Raw genomic sequence first — 25,022 nt, forward strand, 5'->3', positions numbered from 1 at the left:
AATGGTTTGTGCCAAGCAGCCTGATGGCACACCCTGTTGCATCACTAATCCAGAAATACAGCATGTTTATGAGTTTATACTCCTTGTGATAAAATGCCTCTCAAAACAAACATCTCAAGATCACAGCTTTTGTTTTTTTAACCTCCAAGTTAAAGAGGTCAATGACACACCTTGAAGTCTCACTCTGCCTACATCAGATTGCAAAAGACTCAGCTGAACCCACCAAGACCTGGAGAAGCAAATGGAAAAAACCCTTAAGATGGGAATACTAAGATGGCCTTTAATATGGACCATATGGGAAGATCATTTAGCTCCAATGAGCCACCACAATTTAGGTGAAAACATCCAGCACGTGTAGGAAAAAAATCACCCTATCTGAATAAAGCAATTGAAAAAAAAAAAATCATATCAGCCATCTTGAAAATACTCAACTCCAGTACTTTCAAAAGAGACATCTAGGGCACTAAAAACTTAAAAACTATTTATACAACTTCTTACAAAACCAAACCTCCCCCTGCCCCATCCAAGGAGGAAAGCAAGATGCCCTTCAGTCCTGAATCAGAGTTTTTGGTTAACAGCCCAAGGTACGATTTAGCCATGCCATTATTTTCCACCACTGTTCCTTGTCTGGCTTTCAAGATCCTGCCCTCAGTGAGACATCTAGTCCTGTGCAGACACACTTTGGGGGCTGCAAAAGCCAATGGATGCTCTCAGTTCAGGGTTAAGGCCACATTTTTATATATACACACCTATGTATACATGGGCTTGTGCACAGCTACACAGATGTTTAATGGGTAGACATTTATGAGTTCAGAAAAACTTGCCAAGAAAATAGAAAAAAAACCCTCCAGCTCATGGATTTTGCAGCTTGATTACAGATGGGCCAAGAAGTCAGGAATATTTGTATTTCCATAGCCACTTTAAAGGTAAACAGTTTCCAAAGTCTTTTTCCCTCCTTCTGCTCCACCAATGATGGCAGGAGCCTCAGCCTGAAAGATCTGCCTCCTGACATAGTCGTCTCTCTGCTCCCCTCCCAGCTGGAAGCTTTTCCTGAGCAAAGACTGAAAGTCGCATTAAACCGTGCTGAAATGGTTTTGCTGGTTTTGAACTGCTTATTATCTCTGGGGGCTGACCTGAAAAACAAGTTGGTGCTTAGAGAAATTCAGGTTTTCCCTGAAAGGAAAATGGAAAATGGAAAGAAGGAAGGTTTTTTACAAGGAAAGGAGTTCATTTATGATGATGTTACCCACAATTTAGGGAAAACAAGCAACATTTATGAGTACTTAAGTTAGCTTTGCCAGAGCAAAAAGAAGAAACGCCTGTTAATAACAGAAATTTAAGCTAATGCGAATGATTGAAATAAATCCTGACACTGGGAATAGATTAATGCTTGAATCGTGACAGACACCCGCTTCTAAGCAAGAACTTGCTCCCATGCACCATTCTGGAAGCACAACCCTGCTTAGCTGAGGCACACAGACTTAACACTGCCAAAATCTAAGATTACAGCTAAATCAGGCTGATGAGACCAAAAAAAAAAAAAAAAAAAAAAAAAAAAGTATAGACCAAAACCAAACAAAAAACTGAAAACCTAAACTAGGAGGAAAAAACCAGTTTCACGCCCCCCGGCTTTAGAGCAGAATGATAAATTGACATCATGTTATGAGCATAATCCTCAACCACTCAATCACTGTTAAAAAATAAAACATGATTCTGGGGAGATAAAAATAATTAATGCTGGTGCTGCTGATGAATACCCACCTACATGAAGAGTTTCAGATAAATATGGGCCTGGTTTAAATCTCGTATCTCACATCAAAGGAAGAGGGCACAGGTGCTCACACTCATTTAAAGCAAACTGAGCGCTGCCTGCTTGATGGAAAAGCAGGAAAAGAAAAGGGGATGGCAGAGCCTCAGCAAGAAAACTGATACTGCTCCGTTTCCAAACAAGCCTATTACGCTTAATTCGGGATTCACAATACATAAAGCGCCAGAAAGAAACAGAGGGAGCAGCCCCTGTTGACTAATGCCCTGTCTTTTCTAATCGAGGGTCACATCCAGTCTAACCAATCGCATGATAATGGCATCAGAAAAGGTCAATCAAAGACAAGCCGAAGCTTCCACTGCCTGGCTGACCTTCGGAGCTTGTGACAAATTGCTATCAGTCAATGTCAACTAATGACAGCGGCTCTTTGGCTAATCAATTGTTCTAAAAATGATCAAGAAAACTACTCGTAGGACAGCTCATTTTCACATCAATGCCTGTGAAGTATGAAAAGCTCATTTTTTTTTTTTGAGTTTTTAATAAGCTCATAAGTAAAGCAGTTACTTGGTAACAGGGGTCACCTTAGTGAAAAGACAGAACCTTTGTCTGCCTTTTACATATTCTTTTATTACCATATTATAGTAAAAATATGCCGTGCCATTACTATGCCAGAGGGCTACATAATAAAGTAGGTAATACTTCATACTTTTTTTTTTTTTTTGGAGATAAATACTTCTGTGGTTTAGGGGGCCTCCGTTTGGATGTAAATAATTGTCAACATAGTCTCCAGGTATCTGAATGTAACGCAATCACCACTGGCACACAGGTGGCATGCCCGCTCATTACTCACCCAAATTTCACATGATAGAGTTGGTAGTGAAAACTGCGCTGCAAAATCCAGTGGTGCTGCTGGGAAGGAAAGGCCTAACAGCAGCTATTTTGTTCTTAAACCCACCCACCCCATGTGAGCGCAACTTATTCCAACTATTTCCGACAGAATCCACATTCGGTAGGAAAACCGCATGCTCCGAAACCCCCTAAGCCCTGCGAAAGCAAACAGACATTTCCGCCCTGGAAGGATTCTGCATGTAAAAGCCAACGTGGAAATGCACACAGGCTCGAGCAGTGGGAGATATATATCATGGAGCAGTGGGAGATATATCATGGTTCTCCTTGTACAGCAAAGGGGTGACTGCAGATTTTTCTGTCCCTTCATCCTACCAGCCTCTCCCAGTGTCATTTTCAGCCACTCCTTAAAGCTTCACAGCCAGGCCATGCTCAAATCTGCATTCATGCATTAAATATTACCAAAACAACAAATCCACACTGGTCTAAGGCTTGGGAAGTACAAGCGCAATTATGCTTTGCTTTTCCATAAGGAGAATGTCCAGCAAAGGACATTGCAAGGTATTACATCACAAGAAGCCATTTGAGAACATGCTGCATCAGGAAGGAAAGAGAAACCATCGTTCAAGCACGGCACGGCTTTTCATTTGGGTTTACCTCTTTACTTTGGTGCACCCACCCATGACACCTGTGCTGCCAGAAAGGATTTACCCTGAGGAAAACATCCCTCACCAACCCAATAGCCTCCAAAGCAATTCCCCACATCACCACAGAGAAGGAGGGAGGGACTGGTGGTGAAGCGCTAAACAAGAAACATTAAAACTTTTGTTTTCATTGGAGAAACTGCCAAGTGACAGCAGTTTCAGGTTACACCCTAAACCTGCCTTGCTATGGTAGTTTTTCAAATTAAAATATCTTCTGTGGCCTTAGCCACTCTCAAGCCATCCATAGGCAAGAAAGAAAGGAGGCAGGGCGACACTTAAGCTCAGCCATAATTGGAAGTATGTGAAAAATGAAGTGTCAGTTCGGTCAATAAAGGGCAAAGGTGAAGGGGAGCTGCAGCCCAAACTCGGTGCGAAATGTGCTCATTAAGACACCCAATCCGAGGGCTCCTGCCCACCTATCCCATTAGTCATCGGCCATCTGACCGCTTCAAATGCCTCCCCGCTCTTATTACTTTTCTTCTCCCATCTTAAAAAAAAAAAAAAAAAAAAAAAAAAAAAAAAAAAAAAAAAGGCAAGCTGGTATATAAATCCTTGCTCAGTCATCTGGAACATAATGTGGCCCTTCTCTCCCCCTCTTCCCCAGTTCTGCCGCCTGCCTTTGCAGCCTCCAAACAACCGCCTGGAGATTCCCAGCGATAATAAACCCGATTGCCTTTTTGCCTATAGGTCGCTCAAACTCTTACAAAACCTTAAAAAAAATAAACCATTGCAGCCATTGATACATTTTTATAAAGAAATATTGCTGCTTTCTACTCTTGGCTTGAAGGAGCAACAATTATTTGGAGGTTAAAGAAATGCTTTGAACGCAGGCTGAGGCTTGGGGAAAAAAAAAAAAGAGAGAAACAATATGCACAAATAAGGTGGCACTGATGGATTATTTTGCTTTTTCTTTTATGCCGTGTAGAAGACAAAAATGGGAAATAAAGAACTGTACTCTGGATTAAAAGTGACTGTACCCATGCTTTGTTCAGCATCTTCCTGGTCTCGCTATTTGAAAAACAAACAAAATAGACCTCTCAATATCCCAAACAGGAATCTTTTGAATTTACAAGACACAGTAAGATAAAATAGTGCTGTCATGAGCTCAGCATCACCTGCCTGTTAAGAATTTGCTTCTCTTCGTTTAAATAGAATTCAGCAAATTATTTCTCCATTATGTAAATTCAGCTCTCTTTGCACCACTTGGACACAGACCTCCAAAGGCCTTTCCTGTTAAGTTCAGAGCAACAGGAAAGCTTTTTCATAATATTATTCTGCATTCCTGTACTATAACTATCCCCTATGATGACACAATACAAGGCCTTTAGAAGAGGTTGTGTCAACGTACCATGCAATAACATATCCTGCTGTTCAGTGGCACGAGACCTCAGAACAGGTCCCCAGCAGTTAAATATGGATTTCTGCAATAGATGGAAGCAGCTGGGAGTTATTACTGTTTACTAAGTAAATAAATTTACACATTTAAAAAGACTTCAAAATGTTTGCAGGAAAGACCATCTTTCCTGATTTCAACAGTAATCATTTGATGGGTGTTCTACACTGGCATATAAATAAGTTTAAAATACATTTTGCAGGATTTGTAGTGATAAAGAAGGTAAAGGAGAAAAAAAATCTCCAAAAAGTCCAAAAATAGACCTTAACATACTCTGGGTTAAGTACTAAGGAGAAAAGTCTTGCTAAAGGCTTAAGTTTCCCAGTCTGTGTGCCTCTCTGAAAGTGCAAAGCTTACGTTTAAATCGTTCTGGTGCTTTCAGCCAGGTTGCAAACCTGACCAGCAGGTGCTTTTACCTACCCCAACAAAGGAACTAGGTTGTGAGAACAACCTGAAACCCAACAGTTTCAGAGGGTTTTATTTCTGGCGATCAGATTTGCTTTTTTTTTTTTTTTTTAATGGCAAATGTGATCTTGACAGATGGAAGGAACCAAAAGGAACTTATACAAACTCCTAAAAATAGGGAGGCCCATAATATACTGAATATATGTCACGCAATGCATGCATCTCAAGTTAACTCCTATGCTTGCAAGCACGAGCATGTGGGTCTCCAGCCTTTTGCTGCCACCCCTCCGCAGCACCTGGCTGCTATGGGAGTGCCATGCTGGCTTCTGCTGCTGCCAAGAAAAGCTCCCAAGAGTGGTGAACACAGGAGCTGAACCACACTGATGTACTCCTAACATCAGGCCACAGAAGAAAAGCCACCAAATCACAGAATCTGGAAATTAAATGCAGTTGGGGAAAGACAGGATATTTGCTATCTTTTTGTTCTCTTCTGTTTTGGTCCTTGAGTGTTGTAGTTTTTGACTTCTTTCCCACAGGGAAATGTTAAAATCACATTTTGGTTTTTTTTTTTTTGGTTTGTTTTTTTTTTTTTTACAGAAGGTATACATGTAGGCATGGGTGTGCTTAAACAAACAAGCTTCCCCCATAATCTCAAACTTTAGAGAATTTCACGTAAACAAGACATAAAGCAAGGCTCAGCAAGATCACCACTACCATTACCACATTCCTGTTCCTCAAAAACAATGCAATTTCCAAAGGTGGCATGTGGCCTGAAGGCAAGTCTTGGTAACAGAGACCCCCAGGACAGGATCACTTTTCCAAAATTCCTTTCTCAAACTTGACCTGAGAGCTCTGGTTATCAAATTCCCACTTTCGTTACTCTTCTCCAAAGTTTTAATGCAATGAGCCTTCTTCACAAAACACTCTATCCTCTACCAAGCACTGGCAGCAATTCTAGCCACCATAAACCACTGGGGTTTGGGTAACAGTTCCAGAACTGACTAAAGCATCACTGACAAGTCTTTCTGTGGATATTTCATAGGACTCAGGCTTGAAACTCACTTTAGAAAACCTTTCCTGACTGAGGCTGCAGCATGCACCTTGCTAGGAACTCATCAGGATAGCAATAAGACAACAGATATGACCAGCACTCCAGACAACTAAAATGCCACATTTAGGAGAAAATGAAGTCTGAAAATCTTTAAAAATACACCAGGAACTAAGCTCAATTTCCAACGTGGTTCTAGGAGCATTCTTGCATCTGTGGCCTCCCCACAGATGTTTTGTCCAGGCACATATCCACATAAACACATGCACATCCATCTAATAAAAGAACAGCCTAAACGAATACAAAAACCCTCTCAAAACACCACATTTTAGTTCAAAGCTTATTTTTGAAGCAGCTTTTTCAGCCTTTAAAAAACCCCATGGATTTAAAGTTTGCTGCAAAAGCAAGGGGCTCTAATGAACAAGTTGACACCACTTCAACTATACCATTGTGAACAGCACTACTAGAATATATATGTATACATACTTGAAAGAAAAAAGGCCCCCTGAATTTATGTTGCATATCATTTTCCAGTAAAAGTCAGAGGTCAGAAGGTTACCAGTTTCTGCCTCAACTCTGCAACAGTTTACTATTCCAGGCCCCATTTTTACTAGGCTACACTTGCGATGAAGTCAGCAACTTTTCTTTAAACAATAACGAGTCTCAAATACTTAAAATTCTATAAAGAGATGTTATTCACCATGTACGTTAAATCCATGCATATAAAAAATTAAAATATACTGGTTTAGTTTAAAAACTAATCTTGTTAAATGCAGACTTTGCAATGCTAATCAGTACTGTTCAACCTTTTTTTGGAAACACAATTCCTTTGTTGTCTAACAGCACTTGAATGAAACATGATCATAAAACCAGATTTAAAAGTATATACCTATTGTGAGTTCAGAGTCAACTTCAATAAAGCACTCTCTTTTATATTCAGATTAGGGATCCTTTATAAATTTTAATTGCATTAAATTAACACTAAATCCACTGCAGTTGGTCTCTTCAGAAAAAATATGCTTTCAGCATCTCACAAAAAAAAAAAAAGCAGAGATTCAGCTTTTTAGACTTCAGAGTTTCTGAGACAGACAGAGTTTCTGATTATTTGTAGAATGTCCCACTTCCATTGCACCAAGCTCATTTCATACTTGCCCTGCTAAATCAGCTACTCAGGCCTGGCACTCAAACAGAACGTTCTTGCATTCAAGTAAATTGGAATTGAGTATAAAAAACTAAGTAAAATCACAGCTCAGGGTTTTGTAAAACGGGCCAGCTACCATCTCTTCTTTATATGCAATCAAGTTTCAATGGCATCTTTGAAATAATAGCATACATTTCTGCAATCTTAATTACATTTGGTTTTGAAGATTTCATCTTTTAGCCCATTTGAATGAAGAAAAAAAACCCCAAAATTCTAATTTCTTATTTTTATTAAGCACACTGCAAATTTGGTACCTATGTTGCTCTAACATGTGCCTGCTGGCAGGGTCAAAGAAATAAAGATGCCAATCCCTTTACTAGGAGGAGATGGAAGAAAAAATGTCAAAAAAAAAGAAGATAGACCTTTCTCAGCACAAGCCCTCTAGTACCCGAGCACATTTCCACACCAGAAAGAGAGTAACCAGTCCCAGAGCACTCTGATGACCACTTGTCAGCTAGGAAAGTGTGAGGGCTCTGTTCCTACCTTGCTCACTGCTGTTGTCCCCACTGTGTGATGTGTGTCCTCCGCTGGAGGGTCCGGGGGTGCCCCCGGAGCGTGTTGATGCCGTGTCATCGTGGTCTCTGTTCCAGGAGGGCTAGGGGGGAGAAAAAAATGAAAAGGTTAAAATCTGAGATCATGAAGAAATGCCCAGATCACCAGAAAATGCCCTCCCAGGATAGTGGTACCCATGCTCAAACCCACGGGAAAAGGCTGGCAGATACATCTCCTGAATTATTCCTTCTTTCCAGGTAGCTCTATTGCTGCTCCCTGGCAAAAATAATATGCTCTGGAATACTTTTACTATCTAAATAATCCCAAGCTTTTTATTACCACAGAAAACAGAAACATTCCTGGGCAGGCAGGGGGAGCAGGAGGAGAGCCAGAGAGCAAATCACTAGCACTGGGCTCCAGCTATATTTTTAGCATCCACAAACCCTCCGGCACAACAGGCTGTGAACTCGGCAAAGGCAAAATGAGAGCAGTGGTCGAGAGCAGCATCGTTTATATGGGCTCCCATTCCTCCTACGAGGCCAACATGGAAGAGCTTAAAGACTTTGCTGGCAATTAGGCCTGGGTCCATAATAGCTGGGATGTGTCAGCTGTTTGCCGGATGGTATATGGCAAATGGACCAGGCATGGGGACAAAAAAGAAATGAGAATAACAATGGCTTCACATAGGCTGTGTACACTCAGCCCCATGCAGAGCCTCCTTGTACTATTGAACAGAAAACAGATGTTGCTTCTTATCACTGGGTGCATTTGAAAGTAACATTCAGATAGGAAAAATTGGCTGTAAATTAAATTCTTAGGGAAAACAAACGTGGCAACACTCCTCCCAAGTCTCCCTTTATCATCAGAGAAGATTTTAATTAGCTTTTAGTACTAGCTTTTAAAATATCACAGAGCCTCACTGGTCAGTCATCCTGCATGGCCTTCTGTGCATAATTGAATAGTTTCTTCTTTACCAGGAAGCAATATTGCCCACTGGAAATTATTGCCAAAAAGGAAACCCTCATGTTTACAACGCACACATGCGAGTGTCTTGGATTTAAATTATACCCCAATATGACCAGAGTCTGTACATTATTAAAGTTGACTGATACTGCCAGTTTTTTTAATAAATCTACCAAGAGGCTCAAACCAAGCCTTTAACACATCATCACACACAGTCGAATGAGATTAAGACGATCCAGATGAACTTTTCATACATACACAGAAGGAAAATTAAGACAAAAAAAGTCCAATCTAAGACAGAAGATAAATAGGATTAGAAATGCTCAACTTTTTTTCTGGAAAAGAGAAATCTCTCATCTTATTTTTTTATAATCCTGGGTTACAGCCATGATACATGATTACAATTAAAGAAGGCAAGGCCTAGAAAATACCACATGAATATTTTAAACCAATTACTATGCATATTCCTCAAAAAAAAAAAATAAAAAGTGCTAATTGATCTGCTGATTCTGTGATTGAAAGAATAATGTGTGAACTGTGAAAGAAATGCCTTTTTTTTTTTTAACAAATACGCATTCTCTGGCATACCAAAAGAATGCTGTAAGAGGTAATCTGGAACACATGATCAGAATGCAAACAGTTAATGCATAAATTTTCAGTTTGTACAACTGCAGCTTTAAAAGAGGGACTTGTTTATTCAGAGCTCTGCAGAAAGAATGGTACAGCACCCAGGGGACAGACAATGCCAAGCACAAAGCCCTGGTGCCTCAACATGTAAAAGGATGTTTTTCTATGTGCTACAAATCCCACTTGAAAATATAATTAGAAGGAGAAAATGGCAAACTATTGCATTAACTGTAATTGAACAAAAGACCAGCAAGGCATGTGGGAGGTTGCAGGAACCCGTGGGAGTTCCAGGATGCATCAGATCCTACGAGTGACATCTCCAGGGCACTCTCATTCTATTTATGTTGTCCCTCACTACTATTGTTGACTAGTGAGCTGACTTGTAATTAATAGAAAAGCTGCAGATAACAAGGTAAAATATAGAGCGCCACACTAACCTCAGCAGAAATGTTTATTAATCTGATTAAGAATACAACTCCGAAGGCAGGGGGCAGGGGGTGCAGAAAAGAAGAGGCTCTGGACTGAAGAATTATACCGTGTTGTGCAGGAAACGGCCCTCCTTTATGCAACAACAGACCTGATATATTCACTATCTTTTAATGAGCTCCCCTGATTTATTCAGCTCTGTTCGGTTCCCTCCCCCACTTTTCTACTGTGCGGGATGTAGATTAATTCAATGCTTAATTGTTTAGTAAATTCAATTTTCCACATTCTATTCTGCATAGCTTTAGCTAAGGTTCTTAAATCTTCAGCAGCGAGCCCTGAGCCCAGTGTTTGTGATCTGTGCCTACCTTTTTTCATCACCATTTTTCCTCCTCCACCACTTAATTCACCATGAAAAGATTTTCCTTGCTGGAAAGTCTGATTCCGCTATGATCTGTGAGGCATTCCGATTCATTGCATTTTCATTGTGTTGGGTCTTAGATGCTGGGCTCCTCTTTTCTCACAGCTATCGCCACATTATACAGGCACTCATGCAAGAAATGTTGGATTCCACCTCAGTTTATCAAAATTTTGTGCGTCCTAGATGTTTACATTTCTGTATTCAGAAGCAGGAGTTAATATTTTCCACCTAATCTCACTTTTATTAAGCTATTATTTTTATGGCCTGTTAAAAAGGAATCTGCTTGGGATACTGCTAACTTTTTTTTCCTGGCTGCCTCTGTCTATTAGCATTTCAAAAGTATTTGTATTTAACTAAGCATCTCAAGTCTTAAGAGACTAGGAATTACATCTTTAGTCAGTTTATTAAACATGATGAAAGATTAGCTATCAAAGTTCATATGCAAATTCTTCTGAGATAACTGTGTTGAAAGCTGCATTATTTTTTAAACAGACACTACTCAGCCCCGGTTCCAAAAACATCTCTCTCCACCAAGGGAAGATAGATCTAAAGCACAAAATCAAGTGTAATTTTTCTTCTGACTATTCCAGCAAAGTTTCTCCATCCACAAAATCAGGGAGCCAAGTACAACATTAGTCTTTTTTTTTTTATTTTTAATCTTCCAAAGAACTTTCAAGACAACACAGTTCCTAAACCCGCCTGCAAACTCACAGCCCTTCGACTACTTTTACATTAAATTGTTTCTGACAGGGACATGCCAAATATTATTATTTTTCACACTATGAACCACCTCTCTCTTTCGCAGAAATATTTCCAGCACCAGTTACAAAGAAGACTCTGACAGTAGTCATGACAATCTATGCTTACACAGAAATAGAAATGCCTCACTTATTTATTTCTCTTCTCCAAGAAGTTGCAGTTTATCACTTAACAGGGCTCCCTAGCAATTATAGTGATTTTTTTAAAAAACCACTGTAAGAAGGCTGCCATAAACAGAAATTAATTCCATGTCACCTTCCACAGGGAAATCCTGCATCCTGGCTAATTGTGGGCACACGAGAGAAATGAGTAGAGTTGTTCCCCATTTCTGCAAATGAGCAATGCCCCTCGGAAGTAGGAGGTTACAGCCTGCGACCCGAGCTCACCCACAGCCAAATAACTTGGGATGAGCCATAGGATGCCAGAGCCTCAGTCTCTACTGAGGGAATAAAACACCACCACCACAACAAAACAAAAGGGAAGGGAGGGAAGGAAGGGAGACTTCACTCATGTACAGCACAGATATTGTTGGTCATTTAAATTAGTGATTGTAAAACAAGCCGAGTTCTCCCAAAGTGAGACTTCAGGGAAGAGCAAAATAACACGAATTAATCACTCCTTGGCATGGACTGCCTCATTCCAGAGGAGGGTCCCAGTCATGTGGTCATGACAATACTGTATAAATAAGGATAATGGCCTTAGCAGCTTTTCTCTTCCTCCTCCAAGCTCATCCCAGTCCCAAGATCCAGCTGAAACTTTCTGCCCAAATCTTTGCAGACTCAAAAACACACAATAAAATCAGGAATACACAACAAAGTAATTCCAGGATTTTGAGGCTGGGCTGTAAGTTCCCATGATTTAAACTGGTTTTGCACCACTGCCTTTCTTGTTGGTCAATAGCTTCTAGTGCCAAAACCATGGTCTGGCCAGTGACTGATTCGAGTCATGGTCGCATGACTGATTTAAAATAAAAGAGGATTCAGGTGCTCTAATGCTGCACCACTTTAAGGGCAAAAGACCTTCTACAACACGTTTTATCTTGAGCCATGGTATTTGAAATACATTTCCTGACCTTTGTTTTGGTTCTGAAGGTTGTGAAGTACTCTGGTATAAGCAGGGGGGGAAAAAAAGAAAGGAAGAAAAAAATAACAAAAATTTGTGTATTTAAACAATTCCAGAAGCACCATCTCCTCGTGATCATTATGAGGTTCTTCATCCACTTGGGCTGAAAAGCATAAGCCCCAGCAAGTCCCAGTGTGACCGCCCCATCAAAAGGAGAAGCACATTTGATTAAAGCCTCCAAAGAAGTAATTTACTTGTACCATTGTGAATGTCAAGCCTTAATAAACAAAAAAGCTACAAAATTATTTGGTTAATGGCTATATTTGATATTTTGGATCGTATATAAATATTACATACACTTGTTATTCCAATCCAAGAACAACTGGATTAGTTAACATCAATTAACAAGCACAAGTTAACACTAAAACAAAATGGGAGAAACCATTGCCTTCTGCCTATATTAAAGAATAAAGTGGATTTTTTTTCCAGCACCAAGCATATGAAAGGGAAAGAACTTCTGGCCAAGGAACCAAAGGTTTGTCCATAAGTACATGAATAAAAGAAATGGCTTTCTATTACAGGTGATAAAAATTGTACTCAGCATCTTTTGATATATATCTTCTCAAAAGTTTTGTGAGCACAGCCCTCTTGTGGGCTCATTTGTGTTTGTGTAACAACTGGAGATGAGGAACAGCTAATTCCTTTACCTGTTGGACAAACCTTCACTCCTCCAGGCTACCAGAGAATTGGCTGCAGGTATAATCATTCATCCCCTTGCCCTGGAGGAACAGAGCTGCTGCCAGCAATTTGTCAGCATAATTTGGGCTTATTGTTCTTGTTCTGAAGTTTTATCTTATTTTCTTTTTCCAAATGAAATAGTTATTCATCAGGGAAAAAAAAGTAATGTGCTATGTTTGAAATGTTCTTCTGATTTTGTTAACTCCTATCTTTTAAAATTTTTCAGCTGCATGAGGTTGAGTGACCCATCACGTTAGGAAATAGTTGTGCCAGTACAGGCAAGAACTCAAAGCAAAAAGTGGGGGCTGATTCATTAAATTATGGCATCTATGTCTCCTAAAAACATCACTCACCTTCTTAGCAAGGGTTTACTTTTTACATAGTGCATCCTTTTGTTTGTTGGCCATACTGATGTCCCCAGGCTCACTTGGGCAAATCATTCAATACAGCTGCTTAATACCTTAAGTGTATAACCCATAGGACAGATACTAGAGTTACAACTGCATGATAGACAGAACTGGTCTTTGCAATGCACAAGTCTTATTCCTCTTCACTTCTGGAGGGAATGGCTAATAAGAATCCTCAGGTAGCCTGTTTCCTATCTAGCATATAAGAAACCTTTTGATTTTTCTCTTAAAGAAGAAAAATACAGATTGGTATAGAGGATTGAAAATATACCTTTATAATACAAAAAATATAACATCATATATTTCCTAGATTCTATACTATTTTTTATGCAAACATAGAATTAGAGAAGGGTTTGGGTTGGGAGGGACCTTAAAGATTGTCTAATTCTAACCCCTAGCCATGGGCAAGGACACCTTCCACTAGACCAATTTGGGACTTTGGGGACCATAAAATCCAGACTCATGACTAACTTCAGTTTCTGAGAGGACCCAGTTACTGCTTTGCCACCTGAAAATCTCCTAGTGGGACAAACCAAAGCTGATAGCCAGCAATCCCACCTCCCAGCCTGCCAAAACCAAGCTCGGGCATCATACCCAATACAACCAAAACCAAGGAGGTCAGGATAAATCATACATGTAGAACCTTCAAAAGGATAAAAAATAGATGCTTTTTACTGCCTACAACTCTTGCATAATCTGCTTCACACAGCTTTGATTCAAAGGTGAGTTATTTTTAATAGAACAAAGGCACAAAGATCGGGTTCAGATGGAAAAAGCAGCGTTCCAAGTCTAGGGAAAGAAGGTCTCTGAAATGACAGGCAGGCGATAACCCCGCCTGCAACTCAGCAGAACAGCGAGGGCAACTTGTGCACAGATGGAAACCTTTGCAGCCTTACAGGAGGGAAGGCCTGGCTAACTAAGAAGCAGAAAAAATCCTGCATGGAAGTCTCAGCCCTGACCTGGATTCCCTTCCTAGCCCCAGAAAAGTCATAAGCTTTCTATCTTTAGTTTCCCCTTATCGCAAATGAGGATGAGACTCTTCTCTAACTCTCTGCAGCTGCATAGGAAAAATAAGATATAAGCTGCCTTGATGCATGCAACATGGGAGACAAATAAATAAAAGGAATGAGAGTGGGTATCAATGTGAATACCAGAGAGGATAGAAAACTGGAAATAAACAGATCTTCTGCCACTGACTTTCACAAGGCCAGGATTTTACCTTAAGGGACCAGAGGCACAACCAATACTGCACACTGTCAAAGGTCACCAAACCAAAATCCACCAAACACCACCAGTGCTCTCCATTAGCTCTGCTGTCATGCCTCAGAGCTGACCCTACCCAGGTGTGTGGTGACCAACACCATGGATGCATCTCTAACACAGCACAGCCTTCTGACTCCCTCCTTACCCTCAAAGCATGGAGGTAAAGAGACCATGGCATGGAGAGGAAAGGAAAGGCCTGGTAATCCCAAACAGGATGAATGGAAAATGCAAAAGGACAGGGCGATAGTGCTTTCCAAAGGAAAAAGAATAATTAGAAGCAGCAAACATAAACCACAAAAAATAAAAGAGAATGAAATGGAAATCATCAGACTGGGCGGGACATAAAGACAAAGAGGAAGGAGAAAAACCACAGCTCTTCTCTTCCAGAAGGCACCAAAGTCCTGTCAACTCTGCAGGGGAAAGACTTTAAAAAAACCCATTTGTGCATGTTTGTGTGCACACAGGGCTGCACGTGCTCACAGCTGTGCAGAGCCCCCACCAGTCTGGGCTGCATTCTGTCAGAAGCACAGCTCCAACACAATCTGCCTGTGCTGAAATCAAAGCTGCTGCACTTGGGGAGCCATCTCCAAAGTCCTCTCTAGGGGAGAGCATGGGCAGATGGACTTTTCTTTGAGAAAGGGCTCTAGAGGCACCCAGCAAAACCTCTGGCAATAACTAAAGCAAACAGCTTTCAGACACAGACTTCAGGGTTTGCCTCTTGCATTGGAGAGTGATGCACGTGGTGACCTTGATGGACACCTAAACAGCAACAGCCTCAACCACAGTGGGTCTTGAAATTTGACTGACCTTATGCCATTGTTATTTATTTTTTTTTAATCCCAGCTCAACAGTAAACACTGCTGCCCAGCCTCAGGTTAACTGAGCCAGCTGATGGTGATGCAGGGTTTTTGTCTCCCACACAACAAACATTGACTAGTACTTTCTATTTAGAGCAACCCTACATTGTAAACCTGTCTCCTCCCTTTGATAAGGGACATATCACTAGATAGCATTAATCCCTGGCCCTTTTCTGACACAAGGAAACATAGCTTTGCAGTCAGGAGACAAAAATCACTGTTCCACAGAGATTTATTTTTTTAAGTTTAAATATCATGCAGAAACATGCATAAAGTCAGCCCCAAACAACACCACTACATCCAGAAACCTGGTGCGCAAGTCCTTGAGTGTTAGTCCTCCTTGGCTCCTACTAAATTGAATAAGACTGGAGAATTTTCTACTTCTTTCTAGACCAGGAAAACGATCTTCAGAGACAAGTGAGAGTTTCCTGTTCAATATTTCATGTAATGATTCCTCCAAAGGTGTAAACAGGAAAAACGTCTCGCCATTTAGCCTGAAAATGAGAGCCTGTCGTCCCTTCCCTTTATTGCATTTATGTGTTAGAAGTCATTTAGAAGGGGATCTGCCAGATGCTCAGGTACAAATGAGACAGCACAGGCTGTCAGATGACTGGCTGAGGTCCCAAAACTGGACTACCCAGACAGACTTGGGCAGGAGGGAGATTATAACCTCAACTTTTCCCACCCTCTCCCTTCTGTCACACCAGGGTCCCAGCAGGTGACCTCAGAGGGAGTCAGTGCTGCAGAGAGACATGCTCTTCACCCTGAATATCTGGACTCAGCAAAGGTATACTTACAGCAAAACCTACATCTCTAAGCATTCCCCTTACAGACTTTTAGGAACGGTACCTTTCAGAAAGACAAAATTAACCCATTGGCGCACCCAGTGCAAATTTTTTGCATTACTTAAATGCAGGCTCTGACTTCCAATATCCCATCAGCCCAAGTGGGGCTTCCTGGGGAGGGAAGGCACAAGCACAGCCCTTGCTCTGCAGCAGCCATGCTTCATTCCAGCTCCATCACAAGCACAAGCCCTGAGCCCATGTCACAAATATCAAATGGTTTTTTTAGCTAACTGACAACAGACGCCATTCAGAGTCAGCGTATTTTGATTGCGGTACATTGTTCGCAGGATTCAAGAGCCCGCTTGCCTTACATTGTTGTTCAACACCAAAATTAAACTGCAGTATAATTAGCTTTGCTCCAGCTACACCTTTCTGTCTGTATGGATGTGATACCTGCAAAGCCTGTGTTGGGTATAAAATGAGTTCCTGATTATAAAATGTTTGCTTAATCTTGAGGGCACCGCCTTGTTTTTTAAGGCCCTCTGCAAGTCACACACTCCAGTACGTGCTGCCCGTTATCTCCAGAAGGCTTAAAACTGGAATCCCCGTGATTCACATTTTCCAACGCTCATGGCCAAACCCTTCTGCAGAGCAGCTCCTCCACTTTCTCCCATTTCACAACAAGCCGAATCTGCAGCGCGGCAGAAGCGGCTGCACAGCTCAGCTCTGCAAGCCACACGCCAGCGAGCCAGTGGCCACAAAACACAGTGAGCCCCGGCTGTGGGAGCCAGAGGCCAGTGAGCTCCAGGGCTGGTTTGCCAGGCTGAGGTGGCCATGGTTCCCTGATGCCTCCACCCGCTCATTGAGGGGTGGCTTGGAAGCACAGCTAGCTGCCAGAGTCACACAGAAATGTTGGGCTGAGAGGCCTGTGTGGTCCCACTGCACCTCCCAGGGAGATTCTGGAGTACCCAGTGATGCTTGTAGCAGCATAGGGCTCATGGCATGGCCCCACATGGATCCGTGCCTCAGGCCAGGCAGACTAGCCACCACAAATGTTTCCAGTCAACCCCGTAGCTCTACTCCTTCTGCAGAAGTTACCGGCAGCACTTCTACCTATTCCATCCAGAGCTTCACTTTATCCCCTTCCTCCTTTAAATACGTTTTTAAAATGCTAATTAAGTGGAAAATAGCAGAAGAGGCCAAAACCAAAGCATAAAGCCACCAAAAGCAATGTTTACCATCAGCCTTCCAATTCAGCATCGTGTTTTCCTATGACACCAAACAGACACATTCTGCTTTCTTGGCAGCCTTTTCTTCAAATTATCCACAGAATGAAATAATTACTATAACATATCATTATGTTATATGGCTTATTATTCTTAAATACTTCTATATATATATACCTTGCTATCACTAGATGACATATAAATTAAGATATCAGCCCTACCTGATGATAAGGGAAAAGGAGAAGCAGAAAATCTCAACTCACAAGCTGAGACAATCATCTCATTCCAGAACCTCAGTGACAGACCCGGAAAGAGAATCCCCATCTCCCTTCCTGCCTCATGCTGTCAGCAGAGCAGCATTCCCCACCCCTGCCCCTCCAGCATTGCTGTATCACTTCTCACCCAAAGGATCTCTTAAACACTTGTCACTGAGGGCCAAACGTCAGCTCGACGCACACATGTGCATTTCAGAACAAAGGAAAACTCCCTGCACGTACTTATCATGTGCATACCATCACTCTGGCTTTACAGAAAATAGTAGAAAGAGACCCCTCACAGGAGTTAGATTAATGTAGCAAGACACATCTGTACATACCCTGATTTTTCTACATAGCTGTGCCACAAAACACTGCCACAGGCCTGACAGACACGGGGAAAGCACAATGACCGTCCCATAGTAGGTGGAAGTCACACCAGTAAAACTGGTTGCACAACAGGGAGGAGGGCCAGGAGCCTCCAGGGGTAACACAGCTGCAAAATCCTCCAGGCAGAGACAGGTAAAGGGGGAACAGCTCAAGCATAGTGCCTAAGTACTGAGTACCAGCAGGCATGAGCATCTCGTCCCAAGCATCCAAGCAAACCCAGGGTCTCTCTTCCCAAGCATCCCTACAAATATCAGAAGATTATGGGAAGCTGCCTGCTACCGACTCCTGCATGTGTTTGAAAGGCTTCTCTCCCCATCATCCTCCTGTCACAGTGATGCCCAGCAGTGCCACTCAGCTGTGGCATCCCTGTCCATGTTAAGCTGCTCAAAATGCCTGTGTGAACATGAGTGAAGGGGAGAGCAAAGCTGTGACTCCAAATGACCCCTGGTGACACGGCTGTACCCATCACCAAAACACAGCAGTGACACTATTCTCCCTTAACATTGCACAACAGTAAACAAGAGAAAATCTATAAATCACAAACAACTGGGACACTTCCCTCATCAAAAAATTTGGCCAGCTCTACCTACACATGGTACCACAACGATGCAGATGTGAGTGTAGGAGCACGGGAGCCAAAGTATCTCTGTGACTGCACCCCAAGAAAAAGAGTCCCCTATACTGGCTCAAGCCTAAAACCAAAGTGCCACCTACTGAGTCTACAGTATTTGTGTCCTCCCAGGTTTCTAGCAAGGAGTTGGCCATGGTTAATGCTTAGCTCACCAGATTAATCCAAATATCAGCAAGCAGCCACTGATCCCCGTGTGAGAGCACACGCCTCATGTTGCTGCTGAGCACCAGCAAGCCAGTGACATCCCAGCTGAGGCCAGGGCTCCTGCACACCCCACCCCACTGCAACAGGCACCACCTGCCCTGCCAGAGGCCAAGACTTTAATGTCCACACATCAAACCCTGCTTGCACCGACAGAGCTGGCCCAGGTTTAGTGCAAGCCAAAACACCCGAGACAAGAGGTTCTACCATTTCTATTTGCATTGACACTTGCAGCCCTGCACCCCAACAAAGCCACAGGTTTTTTAATCTTCTCTTACCCTCCCTTCTCCTGAGAGCTACGCAGACTTACAGGGAGCTATTTAAAGCCAGTGTTAAAAGCACCAGCAATGGTCTGACCTCAGGAACAAATCTGGACCAAAACCTAAAGGCCAAATGAATGAAAATAAAATTACAAGGTAAAGTTTGCCTTCCCTGAACATGTGCCAGCTGCAAGAATCTTACATTACATTGATGTAGCTTTCCAAAGTTTAAATACAATAATTTTCTGTATTAAGGGCCCAGTAACCCTAATGGAGGCATAATTAGGCATTGATGCCATGACCATATGAGAGAAGCTTGAAAAACTTTAAATAAACTGTGAATGGTAGGATTAATACCGCAGCTTTGCATTTTGTACAGCTGTTTGAATACAGTACACTGCCTGTGATGGCATCAGCTGTTGCTTTACTCTGGGTCAGTACTTCTGAAGTTAAAACAGGCAGTTCTTCTAAGCAAATAAAGAATTACCCCCTTATTGTTGGCCAGTTTACTTCAGCAAAGGAGGTCTGGATGCATATTTGCTTTATATTAAAAAAATCAACCAACCAAAACAAAGCAAAACAAAATGAACAAAAAAAAAAAAAACACAAAACTAAACAACAAAAAACCAAAAAGAAATTAACAACCAAAAACAACAGAAGAAAAAGAAAGCGAAGCTGCAAACAAAAATTACTGGCCAAATTCAAAGTCTGGTGAAGCTAATAAGAGAATTTTAATTTACTGCAATGGCTCTTCAGAATGAAGAAGTAGGTAATGCAGTTTTGGAGATCATCTGTCCAAGTGGGAATATCATATAGATGCCTGGAGAGTCCTTGAGAAAATAGCTCACCTCAGTACTGATTGAAGAGGAAACACAATACTTTGGTGAAATAGAATTCTGTATTTCTAGGAAAGGCTCCAATAGCAAATTGCTTACTAATGCAAGAAGCCTTGTAAATTTTATTATGAATGAAAGGGGCAATGGCAAGCGTGTGACATGGCACAGCATATGCACACACGGCCGAGTTAGTAAAAAGTAAATAAATAGGTTATTTATAAGCTCTAGAAGACACATGAAAATACCTCTAACACAAACTCAGGCTCAGTGAACTTTAAGCAAGAATATAAAACAGATAAAACAGCTCCCAAATCACTTTACCATTAATTTTTTTCCACCAGGTAAACTAGCTCTCCTAGAGGCTAATATTCAGTGTTGGCCTTCTTACTGGAAATACCAGCCGGAAAAAGTTAATCTAGGTTTCTTCACTGTCTTAAAAAAATTACTTACCACTGGATAGGGAAGAAACTATCTATGCAGGGAGCATGTCAGCCTGATGCCAAATTCACCTGGGAAACAGAATGCCCAAACCACTGCCCCCCTGGACAGGGTGCAGGCAGCTCTCCCTGCCCTACAGCCTGCCGAGCCCTGGTCCTCATCCCTTCAGCCGGATCCTTTGCCAGATCCCTGGCACCACAGAAGGCGCCGGTTTCTTCCCCAGGCAGCAACAACGTGGCTCTGGAGCTGCAGGGGAGAGGAGGCTGCGGAGCCCGGCTGGGGCGATGACGGGCACTGGCAGCTAAGTGCTGCTGTGGAGATGAAATATGCCTAATGAAAAGCTTACCTAAAGCTCGCGGGGAGCCAGCGCCCGGCCGGCCAAACCTCTCCAAGCACTGGGCACGAGGCAGCCAGGGCGCTCGGGAAAGACGAATTAACGAAAAGTTAATGTGGATGTTCTCATTCAAAAGAAAAGTGGCCTACTCCAAAGGGGATTAGGCTAAAGTGAACTAAGGCCACTTTACTTCTGAATGAGAGCATCCACACAATAGTCCAATGCACTTTAACTAATGCACTTTAATTTTACACCCAATCAATTTGTCTTACCTCTCCTGAGTGTCCTTGTGTGGACAAACCCAGAGATTCATCGAGTTTTGAGGCCAGGCAGGGAACATTAGATCAACTCATCCCACTCCCCGTGTGTTATGGGCCATTGCCTTTCACAGCTATCCCTTTATTGATCCCCAAAACTCATGGATGACTTACGTATAACCTCTGAGGGGGGCAGGGAGAAAACATTTCTTCAATGGCCTGGATTTGAGAATGCTTGCAAAATAAGAACCATTTGCAAAACAAGAAGACACCGTGACTTTCGACAGCCCATCCTGCTGCCAACAGAAGAGGCCAAATTTGGGCAAAAATCCATCCTACCTTCTGCCCTGCAAGTTCATAAGAAAATGGCACTCTCTGTTTTATAACTCTAAAATCTCTTTTGTGTTTTAAATCGAAACCAGATCTTTTGCCTATAGAACAAACTCACTTTTTTTTTTTCATTCACCTCACCAACATTTAAAATTTTGACATTTCTCCAGACATCTACCAACAAATACCAAACTCCCTTTTCCAAAACATAATAATCCCCAGAAACCACTTGCTGCCTGCGCTATTTCTTTCGTGCACACAGTGACTCACATAAGCCTGAAATCTCCATGTCGCTCTTTACCTCTTGGATATGCACTCCCAAAAATAAATAAATGAACCCACGACAGCAGCAATCAGTGAGGCTACTCAAGGAGTTGAGCCCCCAGGGGTGATGGGGCTCCCCTGTGCCAGCAGCACAGAGACCAAGCCCCCACTGCTGAGGGACTGAAGCTTTCCAGGGATCTCATCTAAATTAAAAGAAGGAATCCTGAGGGGACTGGCCCGATGGGATTCTGCTCTCACCTATGCTCCAGGTTGCATATCTTATTTTTGCCCTTCGAAGGTAGCGAAAGTGAAAAGACAACCACACTAAGCAGGCCAAAGAAGAGCTGAAGCAACTCCGACAAGTTGTTTTTCAGACGCGTTTCAGAGTTTCAGCCCTGGGTTAGATACCGAGCCATTAACCAGCAGCATAAATACACTCAAGGAAGTCCAAACACAAAACATGCGCTCTCTTAGAGCTACCCTCGCCAAATATTGTTGCAACTGCAGGAAAAAATAAAAATATAACCACTAATTATTCCCAATTTAAGTCAAAGCCCGCTGTGAGAAACAGAGCACGTGGAGCAGAAGGTAATGCACCAAGGACACAAGCAATGCACCCCGGACTCTCCTTCTCTCACACAACTCTCACCAGGAAACAACTCCAGAAACCTTCAGAAACGTTCCTGACCAGAAACAACTCTCCTCTTTATTTTCCTAAACTTGTTTAGATTACACAAGATAGATGCTAACTGCACGCTCACATGACCAAAAAACCCCAAACACAGAAATGCAAAACAAAACAAAACAAAAGATTCCCTAATTTAAAGAAGCTGTACAGATTTTCAGTGCTTTTTAAAGTAGTATCTATCAGCACGACGTACACTTACTCGTTTTGATTGAGTGCAATATAATCTGATTGTTTTAAGGTCTAACATTGCCCACGCGAGGCTGCTGTAACCCTTCCGCATGCAGAGCCCATTACCTTTATTGTTACCTGTGGACCAGCAGCCATGGAAAGACTCAAAATCATCAGCCATAAAGGTTAAACTTAAGGTAAAACTCATTTTTTCATAACTTTCAAGCCTCCGAGTTTCTCCAAAATAACAATCCACAGTTCCTAACGCAGACGCGGCGAGCTCTGACGTACAGGAATGCCTTGGGACGCACTCGCAAACGTTTAGGATCAATTCTGAGGTTAATTGGGGTTTGAACTCAGCTCTGTCAGGTCTGATGGTGAAAAGAATCTCCAAAAAATCTGGGAATTAAACTATCCTTTACAACAAGAACTAACTTCAGTTTGGAAGACTTTACATGGAAATTAGGCCTGAGCATGCAACTTCAGGAAGGCAGCAAAGCTTACACCCAGCTGTAAGGACAGCCGCTTTTGGGTTCTTGAATGATTAAAAAATAAAAAAGAACCCCAAGGATTCATGGACTGAAATCATAAACTAAAGAAAATATATTAATCTTATGCCTACTCAACAATGTATTTACTCGCTTAAAGAAATGGAGAGCAAAGAAAATCTTATTTTGCTAATACAATTTCAGTCACAGTATCAGACGAAAACATGTCTGGAACAGAAATTAACGTATTCTATCTTCACATAAATAACCTGCCAAACTGGGGCATGGTAACAGCTTCTAAATATCACAGCAAAAATAATAAAAATTACTTCAAAATAAACAAAAAAGGATTCACTGACTCAAAGTGACAAAGTCAGAGGAAGAAAATTAAATTTCTAGTCATTTAAACATTATTTTTTTGGTCCTCCTTAGATTCTGCTTTGCTGTAACTCTTTTATTATGCAAAAATGAATTCTACCTTGCACGCTCTGCACCACATCTATTATTTTGATGCCTGTTCCTCCAATATGGGAGCACATATCCTGAAGGCGGCAATTTTCTTAGCTCTCCCCTTTAAAACCAAACATGGTTTGAAAGTACCTGTAAAAAAGTCCCCAAGTAAAATAGTATTTCTCAGTAATTTTTTCCCCTAAGGCATTATTTTTGTATTGGCTACAAGGTATAGCTAATATATTTGAGAATTTGGAAAGTTAAGTCTAGTCGTAACTGGTCGATGCCCTGAACTCCACCACCTTCAGCAATGCTTTATATTGGATTCCAGTTTATGATTCTTTCTTTCTAAAGAATATACTTTAAGTAATTGCTCAATTTTTTGTTTTTAAAAAAGCTGCTATCGCATTTTTGTTAGATCAACTCCACAACTGCACACATTAAAATAAAATCTATTGCAACATAAATAGAGGTGTTGCTTTATTATATATGTGCGTTTATATGTGATATATTATCACCCAAGAAGGGCCATCTAAAACGCCACAGTTGCAAACATTTAAGACTGTAACAAAAATGACTGAGACTCTAGTATCGGTTTACTATCCCTCAACAATTTCCCTGACAGTGGAGTCAAATAATGTTGAATTATGGACCTTCTTGCAGGAAGTCTTATTTCATGTCCATTTTTTGATCATTTCCCTCATAGTTCCTAGAGGAATCCGGCTCTTTGCCGATTTGCCTTTAAAAGTTTCTGCATCTGTAATTGGCTTGTGCATTATTAAACTGTAATTTTTGTCAAGTAATGCTACTGTGGTTGGGCTCAACAAGTTTATTTTCAGTAAGAAAAATACTGTTTTGTCCCTATAAAATCTATCTTATGCAGCTAATGCACTTTATTTGGATGTGGTGAGTACTTTGTACCATGTTTTCCTTAAAGGACTTTCTACAGGCTTTCTTATAGACATGGTCTTGTAGGAGAATTTTACAGTTTGGACTAAAGCACCTGGGTGCCAAGGTGATGTGGCTTCACGAAAGCAGCCTCACGGTAACAGTTCAAGATTACCTATGAAATCGAATTTCTGTTGTCGGACTACAGGCAGTCTTTGGACTTTTTTTTTAATCAGAGGGAGTTTTCCCAGACACATCACACAACAGCTGTGTTCTAAATCTTTCTGGGCTCTGACAAACACTGAAAATTTAAACATGCAAATATTTGAAAAGCTAATGATTAAAAAAGGTTTATTTTGAAACTTTTGAGGATGACTGCAATTCTTCAGCTAGGTTTTTAAAAGTCCCGGGGTCTGGACGATTTTGAGTTCAACTCTGCCCAGCAAAAAGCCCAAACTCCTGCCTTGTACTTGGGGAGCCGTGACAGTAAACACCAACTCTGCAGGTCTCACCCTGGCAGGCAGCGGGGTCGAGCCCGTGGGAGAAGGATGCTATTTTAGTGACCTAGTGCCACTGAGCTGGTTAAATCACTGAACAATGGTTAGTGTTATAGGGCTTTACTTTGCAAAATCTAGCATTAGTGTCATTGCTTTCTATTAACCGGGGGGACTTAAAGGCACTGGCTTTGAGGGGCCTATAGGGAAAGAATAAATAAGGGGAAACCAATAAATTAAAACTAAAAAACACCCTGTTAACTGTA

At 41.6% G+C, this 25,022-nt stretch overlaps 1 protein-coding gene across 6 annotated transcripts in view; it reads right to left on the reverse strand.

Moving 5' to 3' along the window:
• Window positions 1-25,022, reverse strand: part of MEIS1 (Meis homeobox 1) — a 108,015-nt gene that overhangs the window by 72,511 nt on the left and 10,482 nt on the right. For all 6 annotated transcript variants that reach the window (XM_079333411.1, XM_079333410.1, XM_079333409.1 and 3 more), the window contains exon 7: window positions 7,846-7,957. In XM_079333411.1, the coding sequence (XP_079189537.1) occupies window positions 7,846-7,957 (112 nt within the window). The remainder of the gene's footprint in view (window positions 1-7,845; window positions 7,958-25,022) is intronic.

This window comes from Erithacus rubecula (assembly GCF_903797595.1).
Source record: "Erithacus rubecula genome assembly, chromosome: 2".
Lineage (NCBI taxonomy): Eukaryota > Metazoa > Chordata > Aves > Passeriformes > Muscicapidae > Erithacus > Erithacus rubecula.